At 41.2% G+C, this 11,477-nt stretch overlaps 1 protein-coding gene across 1 annotated transcript in view; it reads left to right on the forward strand.

Annotated features, from left to right (window-relative positions):
* Positions 1-11,477, forward strand: part of LOC115144070 (E3 ubiquitin-protein ligase rnf213-alpha-like) — a 58,196-nt gene that overhangs the window by 20,787 nt on the left and 25,932 nt on the right. Inside the window, exons 17-28 of the mRNA XM_029684761.2 lie at positions 32-154; positions 514-703; positions 2,012-2,185; positions 4,028-4,180; positions 4,319-4,917; positions 5,021-5,180; positions 5,305-5,522; positions 5,762-5,899; positions 6,129-6,290; positions 9,118-10,408; positions 10,677-10,861; positions 10,953-11,108. Of these exons, the coding sequence (XP_029540621.2) occupies positions 32-154; positions 514-703; positions 2,012-2,185; positions 4,028-4,180; positions 4,319-4,917; positions 5,021-5,180; positions 5,305-5,522; positions 5,762-5,899; positions 6,129-6,290; positions 9,118-10,408; positions 10,677-10,861; positions 10,953-11,108 (3,549 nt within the window). The remainder of the gene's footprint in view (positions 1-31; positions 155-513; positions 704-2,011; positions 2,186-4,027; positions 4,181-4,318; positions 4,918-5,020; positions 5,181-5,304; positions 5,523-5,761; positions 5,900-6,128; positions 6,291-9,117; positions 10,409-10,676; positions 10,862-10,952; positions 11,109-11,477) is intronic.

Below are 11,477 nucleotides of genomic sequence, written 5' to 3' on the forward strand. Positions count from 1 at the left end.
ATAATTCATTCATATTTTGTATGGCCATCAGGAAACATCCATGCATCAAATTGAAATATATATCAATAAGATTGAGGAAGTGAGCAGGACTCTGCCATTCTTGGAGAACTCATTGGAGAAATGTGCTTTGGAAGCAGTCACAGTCATTTGTCAGGCAAGATGAATAACATCATTATTTTGAAAACTTTCAAATCAAATTGTATTGGTCACATACACATGTTTAGCAGATGTTATTGTGGGTGTAGAGAAAAGCTCTTGTAGAAATGAAGTTTCACTTTCAATCTGGAAATGTACATTTACGTCATTTAGCAGGCGCTCGATTTACACGAGACATTAGGGTTAAGTGCCTTGCTCAAGGTCATGTTTTTTTTTTACCTAGTCAGTTGAGGGATTTTAACCAGCGACCTTTTAATCGCTAGGCTACTTAATCATTAGGCTGTGCATTGAGTTTGTCGGGAAGTAATGATCAAACAAATGCTTTTTTTATCTCCAATTTTCATTTGATATGATCAGGGGATTTCTCAGGAGGCTCTCTTTGAACGGTTGAAAAAACTTGACTTTAGCAAGTTTGAGAGGCTAATATCTACTATTGTGATGAAGTCCTGGCCCAAGACTGGCAATGGAGAATACCTGGAAGGGGAGGACTGTGTAGTGGAACATCTTCTCAACTGGTCCATGGCCAAAAGTGTCTTTCAAGTCCAAGGTGAATTTTCTCAAGAAATTCCACTGCTCTAACCATTTCCACATACAATCAAGGCTAACATTGGGTGGGAATGTTCAACACAGTTGTATATGGAAAAATTGATATACAATGGCTATTAAATGTAAAACTGTCACTTCCAAATGTTCCTTAAGAGCTACACTATACAGTATATACAAAAGTATTTGGACACCCCTTCAAATGAGTGGATTCGTCTATTTCAGCCACACCCGTTGCTGGCAGATGTATAAAATTGAGTACACAGCCATGCAATCTCTATAGACAAACATTGTCAGTAGAATGGCCTTACTGAAGAGCTCAGTGACTTTCACCGTGGCACCATCGTAGGATGCCACCTTTCCAACAAGTCAGTCCGTCAAATTTCTGCCCTGCTGGAGCTGCCCTGGTCAACTGTAAGTGTTGTTATTATGAAGTGGAAATGTCTAGGAGCAACAACGGCTCAGCCGCAAAGTGGTAGGCCACACAAGCTCATAGAACGGGACCGCTGAGTACTGTAGCTCGTAAAAATGGTCTGTCCTTGGTTGCAACACTCACTATTGAGTCCCAAACTGCCTCTGGAAGCAACGTCAGCACAAGAACTGTTCATCGGGAGCTTCATGAAATGGGTTTTCATGGCCGAGCAGACGCCTAAGAGCGCCGCCATTGGAAGAGCGTGTTTCCAGAAGTGGAAACGCGTTCTCTGGAGTGATGAATCACGCTTCACCATCTGGCAGTCTGACGGACAAATCTGGGTTTGGCAGATGCCAGGAGAACGCTACCTGCCCCAACGTATAGTGCCATTGGTAAAGTTTGGTAGAGGATGAGTAATGGTTTGGGGCTGTGTTTCATGGTTCGGGCTCGGCCCCTTAGTTCCATTGAAGGAAAATCTTAACACTACAGCATACAATGACATTCTAGATGATTCTGTGCTTCCAACTTTGTGACAACAGTTTGGGGGAGGCCCTTTCCTGTTTCAGCATGACAATGCCCCCGTGCACAAAGCGAGGTCCATACAGAAATGTTTTGTCGAGATCAGTGTGGAAGAACTTGACTGGCCTGCACAGAGCTCTGATCTCAACCCAATCAAACATCTTTGAGATTAATTGGAATGCCGACTGTGACCCAGGCTTAATAGCCCAACATCAGTGCCTGACAGCAAAGGGGGGACCAATTCCATATTAATTCCCATGATTTTGGAATGAGATGTTCGACGAGCAGGTGTCCACATACTTTTGGTCATGTAGTGTATTTACATTTTGAGTGCATTTTCCAAATGTCCACTTAAACATACTAACTATGTTTGGATTACAGGTGAAAATCTGAAAATGATTGACCATTTGTCAGACGATGCTAAAGAGCGGATGGTTGTGGCAAGCTCTGCGTTCAGTTCTGTCTCAGATAAAGTCATCAACGGCAACATCCAGATGAAGACACTCAGTAAAGTCCTCTCAAGGAGAACAACATTCATTGAGCTTTTGAAGATAGGTGATTGTCAGAAGAATATACCAAATTAAAACATTTAAGTATAAATATTGCTTTAATCCTACTGTAGTAGACAAGAAAACCTCCCCAGATCGATAGTTTAATAACATCCAATAAAGAGTTAATCTACTGTGTCATTGGGAGGTTGGTTCTGTTTAAGGCCCAAATTATAGGAAAAATATTCATAGTATTATAAAACTGACTTTTTTAGTTTTTAGTCTTGGTTTGGTTTCAGGTCTTCATCACTTCACCTTACATCAAAATAAGTCCCCCAAATGACTTTCCAGCAACTCTTGTATAAACAGTGCATCCGGAAAGTATTCAGACCCCTTTACTTTTTACACATTTTGTTACGTGACAGCCCTATTATAAAATGGACTACACATTTTTGTTCCACCTCATCAATAAACCATAATGACAAGGTAAAAACAGAAATTTTGCAAATGTATTAAAAATAAAAACAGAAATACCTTATTTACATAAGTATTCAGACCCTTTGCTATGGGACTCGAAATTTAGCATCCTGTTTCCATTGATCATCTTTGAGATGTTTCTACAACTTGATTGGAGTCAGCCTGTGGTAAATTCAATTGATTGAACATGATTTGGAAAGGCACCTGTCTATATAAGACCCCACAGTTGACAGTGCATGTCACAGCAAAAACCATGCCATGAGGTTGAAGGAATTGTCCGTAGAGCTCCGAGACAGGATTGTATTCTTAAATGGAAGAAGTTTGGAACCACCAAGACTTCCTAGAGCTGGACGCCCGGCCAAACTGAGCAATCAGGGGAGAAGGGCATTGGTCAGGGAGGTGATCAAGAACCCAATGGTCACTCTGACAGAGCTCCAGAGTTGCTATGTGGAGATGGGAGAAACTTCCAGAAGGACGACCATATCTGCAGCACTCCACCAATCAGGTGGAGTGCTGGTAGAGTGGCTAGATGGAAGCCACCCGTCAGTAAAAGGCACATGACAGCCCGCTTGGAGTTTGCCGAAAGGCACCTAAAGGACTCTGTGACCATGAGAAGCAAGATTCTCTGGTCTAATGAAACCAAGATTGAACTATTTTGGCCTGAATGCCAAACGTCATGTCTGGAGGAAACCTGGCACCATCCCTACGGTGAAGCATGGTGGTGGCAGCATCATTCTGCTAGGATGTTTTTCAGCGGCAGGGACTGGGAGACTACTCAGGATCGTGGGAAAGATGAACGGAGCAAAGTACAGAGAGATCCTTGATGAAAACCTGCTCCAGAGCACACAGGACCTCAGACTTGGGTGAAGGTTCACCTTCCAATAGGACAACGACCCTAAGCACACATCCAAGATAATGCAGGAGTGGCTTTGGGACAGGTCTCTGAATGTCCTTGAGTGGCCCGGCCAGAGTCCGGACTTGAGCTTGTAGAGTCATACCCTAGAAAACTCAAGGTTGTAATCTCTGCCTAAGGTGCTTCAACAAAGTACTGAGTAAAGGGTCTGAATACTTTTGTAAATGTGATATTTCAGTTTTTGTTTGATAAATTAGCAAAAATGTCTACAAACCTGTTTTTGCTTTGTCAATATGGCGTATTGTGTTTAGATTGATGAGGGAAAAAACGATATAATCCATTTTAGAATAAGGCTGTAACATAACAAAATGTGGGCACGTCACTTTCCGAATGCACAGTTTATTGCTAAGTATGCATGCTTGCTCTCAATGCCAAAATGGGACTTTTATTTAGATCTGAGGTTAAGTGGTTATTACTCAAAACGTCTGTGGAGGTTCTCCTGGTTACTCTTTAATAGAACCACAATGAGCTCAAAGTATCGTCTTCATTGTTTGTTTTTTATTATATATTTTTTTACAGATGGCCTGTGTGAAGATGGTCGTTGTAAGGACGACACCACTATGAACAGATTACTGAGATTTAGAGAAGAAGAAATGGAGAATGTGAACAGTTACAAGAAGATGGTTGAGGGCCTAGTTATAATTTGTCTCCAACTCCAGGAGCATCTGAAAGGTGAGTTAAATGATATTTGATAAGGGTATACATTAAAGCTTATGTTATTGGTACTGTTTATCAAATATTTGTTAATGTATGACTGCATGATGTAACAGTCTTGGTCATGGTTCTCATTGATGTCATATTAATCCACAGTCAATGTGAAAGAGCTGGAGCTCAAAAACCAAGAGAACATAGATCAGATGACGCTGGATGAATTCATGGAAGTTCACAGACTTGACGGGCACACCTCTGACGTAACTGGGGAGGTTACATACTTTAACCTCTGTAATGCCACCAGTCAGATGGCATTTAAACTAAATGCTGTCAGGGAAAGCTTCATTTTTGCTGGGTGCTTGGAGGATAAAGCCAAAGAACTTTCCCACAAACATATTGACACTGACGAGATTGAGGTGTACACTCTTGATGTGATCCACACCAAAATATTCCAGGGTTGCTATGATAATTACAAGAGGATCTATGAGAGTTTGAAATCTGGCACTTTATCATTGGAGGATGTGGATAGGATCTTTGAAGTCTACAAAGACAAGTACGATGAGATGAAAAATGATCTGGAGATCATGTGCAGAATCAACTTGTCTGATGATCAAAGATGGATCAGGAGGCGAATCAAGCAGATCCAACAGTACCATGACCTTCATCAAGCATTGGATTCAGCCAAGGTCATTATGGATGTCAGAGACACAATCTGTCCTCAAGGGGACTTCAAAGTGCTACAGAGTTTGCTGGATGTGGTGAGTAAGGAAAATTCTGTTCAATCAATGCACCTTTGCCAGCATTAGGCTACTACTGTATATTTATATATACGTATATATATATATATTACAATGTTTCCAGAGTAATGCAGACTTTAAGGAGAAGAGTCTGAATCACATTGATGACAATTTGATGGAGACTAAAAAGGTTCTTGAGGACATCACAGAACCTCGCAGACTGTGTCTTCAGGAGCTTGGCCTTTGGGGGAACTTTGTCAAATGGGTCAAAGAAGCTCTTGAAGGTAAGGTCATATCAAGACAGAAAGAGCAGCACCAGTAGTAGCCACCTAGGTTGTTTACCATTACTAATTCAAAACGTTTTTTACATGGAAAAAGGGATAAATGTTTAATGTTTTGCCATTGCAGATATCAATGAGCTGAAGGTGTTTGTCGACCTGGCCTCCATCTCTGCTGGAGAGAACGACTTGGATGTGGACCGTGTAGCCTGTTTCCATGACGCTGTTCTTGGTTACTCCTCGATGCTGTATGGGTTACCCCAAAATGCTGACTTTAATGCCTTCAAGGAGGCTTTGACAAAACTATGGAAGGCGCTTGGAAGTGACAGCAACATACCAAATAAGCTGGTAAAATGTTCTGACAATTATGACATATTTAGATTTAATATTTGGGGAAAAGCTTGTCGAACCAGAAAGACTAAGGCCACTATTTGATTAATTGCGCAGTGGATTTGCAGAGCAGCATTTACTGGCCTGAATACATACACATCTAAATGATATAATCCTTCGCAATCTTAGCATGCCATTGGGCTTGGAACTTGAACTCATGTTTTAAACCACATTCTATTATTGTTTCCTCCCTGCAGCGGGATACTGCACGCCATTTGGACTGGTTGAAAACTGTGAAGGACAGCCATGGGTCTGTGGAACTCTCTTCTCTTTCCCTGGCCACGTCCATCAACACAAGAGGCATCTATGTTATTGGTGCACATAACCAGAAGAAGGTCTGTTCAATCATTTTTTAAAAATAATTAAAATGTTTTTAGACACAATTGAATGATTATTTTACATTTGTTTGTTTAAATATTGTCATTATGGAGTCAATGTCTATATTTGTACTCATACAATGTCTTCAATTTATATTTGCCATTGACAAATATCTGTAAGCACTCTCCTGAATACCTGCAGCGGTAGATTGACATGTTGGATCTTGTCCATTGTTTTCTCCTTTAGCTGAGTTTAGACACTGCCCTGAAGCTACAGGTTCCAGACCAGCAGGAGGAAGGTCAGATGCGCAACTACTCCTTAGAAGACCTGAGAGATCTGCAAAACAAGCTCATGCTGATGTCTGGAAAGGGGGTGCAAAGCCAGAGTGAGGTGGATCACTTTACTGAGGTAAGGGGATTGGACACCAAGTGAACCATCACAAAACTGAAATGATATTTTACTGAAATGTTTTATTAATTAGATTATCATGCTACCGCAGGCTCCTTACGACATGCATTGACATATTACAATACATATGGTTCTCTTTCAATTATTCACTTCAATATCTCACATGTCAGGATTCACTAGGAACACCTATTCTCGAAATAACCTATCAAAAGCATCTGATGGAGACAGACAGGTAGTGGGGAATGAGGTGAGTCCCTCACCTTCCTTAAAAGCCCTCCTGCCCTCTGGTTACTCTTCCTCATGAAGATAATTACTCTCTAGCTCTCCTCAGATTGACTGGATCCCTGTTTTGCTGCTGAACTGCTCACAAGTGAACTGTGAATGATATCAAGCATAGGTCTTCAGACCCTGTCGAGAGGTTGACTACTGACCTGAAAGATGTTTTGTTTTGTTTAGAAATTCTCTTTCTACTTCTCAATCTATGTTGGTAGATAGCTTCTTGGCTAGCTATTGAGACTCGGTTAGCCCATGTTGCGATGCTAACCTAGCTAGCCTGATGAGAGGCAAGGGTGGAGGGACAGTCTCTATTGTTACTAATGCTCTCAGCTGTAAGGACACATGATTTGGCGACTCTGGGTCTTTTGAGCATCATGCTCTACTGTTTATATGTCAGCCACCAGTGCTGGCAATAACCCTTTATTGGCCACTAAAGCACTGCCCCACTTTCTTTACTGATTTCCCTGAACTATTGTCTATTTTCCTTGAGAACTATGATACAATCATTGTGTTGGGTGATTTTAATATTCATGTTGACAAACAGACTTGACTCCAAGGCCATTGAATTTCTGAATCTTTTGAGCTCTATGGACTTATCCAACATGTTACTGGGCCCACCCATAACCACAGCCATACTCTGAACCTGGTTATTACCAAGTGGCTTTGTGTTGACATATCCTCTGTTGTTGATGTTGCTTTATCTGATCGCCACTGTGTATTTTTTACTACCTTGTTGCCCATAGCACAGAGCAATACTGAACGCATTGTTAAAAAACACTATCTATCTCAGAAGTTGCTACAGATTTTATTGAGTGTATGAACAGTACTCCAACACCTATTCTGCCTCCTCTTGTGATGATTTAGTTGATAACTTTAATAGCAAATTAAGGGCAACCATTGCTCCAGTAAAGTTGAAAAAGGCCACATCCAAATGGAGAGCCCCTTGGATGAGTGAGGAAACAAATACATTAAAGAGAAATTGCAGAAAGGCAGAGCGGAAGTGGAGAAAGTTGCAGGTCCATTATGATATTCTGAGGGAGCAATTTGGCATATATAACAAGGCAATTAGAAAGGCCAGACGGGCAAATGTTTCTAACTTCAGAATGATTTGAGAGTGCTCTTCCCGATAAATATTACCCCCGGTTATTTCAGAGATAAGATAACAAACATTAGGCTGGGTATCAGTCAAGCAAGACCTGATGAGAAGTTTGATGATATGTGCCCTAGTCTACCACGCAAAGGCACTATGGAGTTATTCTCCCTGGTTGACACAGACATGCTCAGGAAAGTGAGGAAAGTGATATCACAACTTAAGTACCTGCCTTCTCAATCCTATCCCCACCACCTTCTTCAAAACTGTTTTTAGTTGCCTATCTGAAGAAGTGCAAGCTATTGTTAATCACTCCCTGTTCACAGTCACTTTCCTCACTGTACTAAAAACTGCTATGGTGAAACCCCTTCTGAAGAAAAGTTATCTAGATTCTTCTGCTCTTGAAAATTTTTGGCCAATTTCCAACCTTCCATTCTTAAGCAAACTTCTGGAGAAATTGGTTTTCAAACAACTAAATGATTTTAAAAGTGCCAACTGTCTTTTTGAAAAATTCCAATCTGGTTTTCGGGCCCACCACAGCGCAGAGACAGCCTTAATTAATGTGGTAAATGATCTTAGAGCCAACACAGATGCCAAACAGCTCTCTGTCCTTGTCCTCTTGGATTTAAGTGCTGCATTCGACACTGTTGACCATGATGTCCTTCTGGACAGACAGGAGAGGTGGGGTGGCCTCTCCGGTCCAGTTCTAAATTGGTTTAGGACCTATTTAACCAGTCAAGAGTTTTTTGTCACCGTTGGTGAATATAACTCAGAGAAAATACTTATCACGTGACGTTCCACATTGTTTTATTTTGGGTCCGGTAAAGCACATCAAATTTTACATTGCACATTTTAACTCACGGGCTATAAATATAAAACACCAGGTAAAAAACCTAGGTGTTATTTTAGATTCTGAACTCAATTTCGAATCACACATTAGGAATGTGACCCAAATACACAGATGCCCTTCCTCACCTTCTTGGTGAGTACTCCCTCGATTTCGGGCCTCTGAGGGTTGCTGATGTTGGGCCTACGGAGAGCATGTCTTTGCGATATGGGAGTTGGCTATATCCCCAGATGTCAAATATAGAAACAAATAATTGAAAGAGAACATAAGGTTACTCGCGTAACCCTGGTTCTCTGAAATTATGAGTGATATATCGCACCGCATTCCCATGCTTGCAAGAGCGCAAGGAAGAAACACATGCTTGAGAATAATCAGAGGACTGGAGAGTGGCTCCTTTTAAGGAAGGTGAGGGGCTCACATGATTCGCACTCTACCTCTACCTGTCAGATGCTTGTGCTAGGTTCTTCAGAGAGTAGGTGTTCCTAGCGAAACCCCACATGTGAGATATCTCACTCATAATATCAGAGAACCTGGGTTATGCAAGTAACCTTACGTTTCATGTGCAGAAACTGAACTGAATGTTTAGACACCAAATTGCCATCTTATCTTCTCAGGTTTTTGACAGTGTTCAGAGGCTAGCTGTAGCATTTGTAGATCTTTATGCTGCTGGGAACCCACTTTTTAGGGTTTGGGAGGCCAAGATTCACTGCAATATGGAAAGTGACACTGGTGTCACAATGGACTTCAACCTTGGCAACATCCTACGAAAGATCATGGTGGAGGGCAATGCAGTCAAACAGCTTACAGACCTGTGCAGGAAGATAGAGATGTGTTTAGATGACTGGAATAGATTCATGGACAAACAGAGATCTCAGCACTATTACCTCAACTATTACACAGCAGAGCAGATAGTCTACCTTTGTAATGTTTTGACCGAAAATAATCTGAACAATAAATTGGAGGAAAACGTCTTGATGATGCTCTCTTTCATCAAACCTGACTGCTCTGTGTCAGAAGTGTGGGAGTCATGGATGACTTTTCAGAACCACGCCATGAATACAGCTGGGCAAGAGGAAGACACCAGTTGTCAGACTTTTATTAACCTTCAAAGTGACATGGAAAACTTAGATTCCTCTTTTGCAAGTGACAGAAAATATACCATTGATGTTCTACAGAGCGTTGTAGACCAGGCTGTTGGTTTGCGAAAACTGGATCTGGTCTGGGATGCCTACATGAAAGACATGAGGAACATTATCCAGTACTCTTTAGACATCAGAAGCCTTGGCAGTCTGCTAGAGGTGTTGGCCAACAAACAAAGCCAGGAACAAGAGGAGGAAGAGGAGCTTTTAGAAACAAGTGAGAATACAGTCAGTAGAAAGCTCCCGAAAGGCTTCTTCACTGGGCAACCTAATCTCATTATCTGCCCACAAGATAAAATCTTGACTGTAAGCGTCTGCTTATATATGACCAGTGATGATGAGCAGCTGCCTACTTACGATGAAGTTCTCCTGTGTACCTCTGCCACATCATATGAGCAAGTGGAGCTTTTCTTCAGACGATGTCTCACACCAGGCTACATGGGGGAGAAGATCTATGCCTTGCTCTTCGCAGACCAGTTGAGCTATGAGGTGAGCTATGCAGTGGAGAAGTTCTTTCAGAAACTGAGTTCATGCTTTCGGAGCAGCTATAGGCTGGTGATCATCTGCAGCGCAGAAAGAGAGCACAACTACATTCCCTCTGCCTTCAGTCACTTCAAACGGGACATTGTCCCTCAGGAGTCTCCTGGACGGATACAGAAATACCTGTCCCGGCACTACACTGTCCCCTCACACCAGGCCAGTGCTGCATCTGTGTTCAAAGGTAGACACTTTGTTGGGATTGTGTCTTCCAAGAGGGCTGGAGTTGGTGAGTTTATTGAGTTTTGTCACTTTACATGATCCTATGGTGTCTGATATTGGTTTTCCATTGTAATCTTGGTAAAAAATAATATAATTTTTTAAGTGATTTTTTTAAATCCGAAAATTATTTGATATTTTCACGTGTTGAATTTCATGAACAATAATGCATTCATACTTACAATACTACTATGAGTTTTCAAACAGAAATTATTCAATGACCGTACATTTGACCTAAATCTTTGAAGAGCTGAATCAAATGTTTTATTTATCCGCAGGAAAATCTCTGTACATACAAAGGTTGTATGATAAACTGGAGGGAACCATGAGAATAGGAACCACATTCCACAAATGCATTCGCTTAATTGAGCCCAAGGTTGATGAGCATATCATTCTTCGGTCCTTGTTTGACACACCAGAGAAGACGGAACACAAAGTCTTTCATTTTGATGTCACATCCTCAGTAAGGATACTTGGTATTGTTAAGATATTGAAAATGTTTATATATTTTCTGTTTCAAGTGCTTATATATGCTTGCTATTTATGTTATTCAGGTACAGAAAGGACTGCATGAATTTCTGTTCAAACTGTTCTTCCTGCGTTACCTGGCCGATTCGGATGGGCTAATGTGGAAATGCAGCAGCAAGGACTTGTATGTCATGGAGACACTACAATCCACACATGAACTGCCCAGATCTGCCTCAAGAGCTGTAAGTGACAATCTATTTCCATTTTGTCATGTCATGTGAAACGGTTGGATGTATACAGTTAAATGTCCCTACCAAACCACCAGTGGCTAGCGTGTTAACATTAAATTATAACTCGATATTGAAGGGGATACATCACCCAAATTACGAAATCACGTAATCTTTTCTTTACCTTGAATGTCATCCCTATGGGGTGGAGTTCTATAACCAAATATTTGGCTTTGTTTACTTAGATACGGTCACCTACGGCTAGCATTAACATGGTTTTCACACAGCAATTGTAGTATATCGTAAAACTAGTTATTATATACTTTTTGTGTTAGACGTCCCATTTGTGTTGTGTAGGGAGGGTTTGTCAAAATACTTAATATG

Source organism: Oncorhynchus nerka, linkage group LG2 (genome assembly GCF_034236695.1).
Source record: "Oncorhynchus nerka isolate Pitt River linkage group LG2, Oner_Uvic_2.0, whole genome shotgun sequence".
NCBI classification, from domain to species: domain Eukaryota; kingdom Metazoa; phylum Chordata; class Actinopteri; order Salmoniformes; family Salmonidae; genus Oncorhynchus; species Oncorhynchus nerka.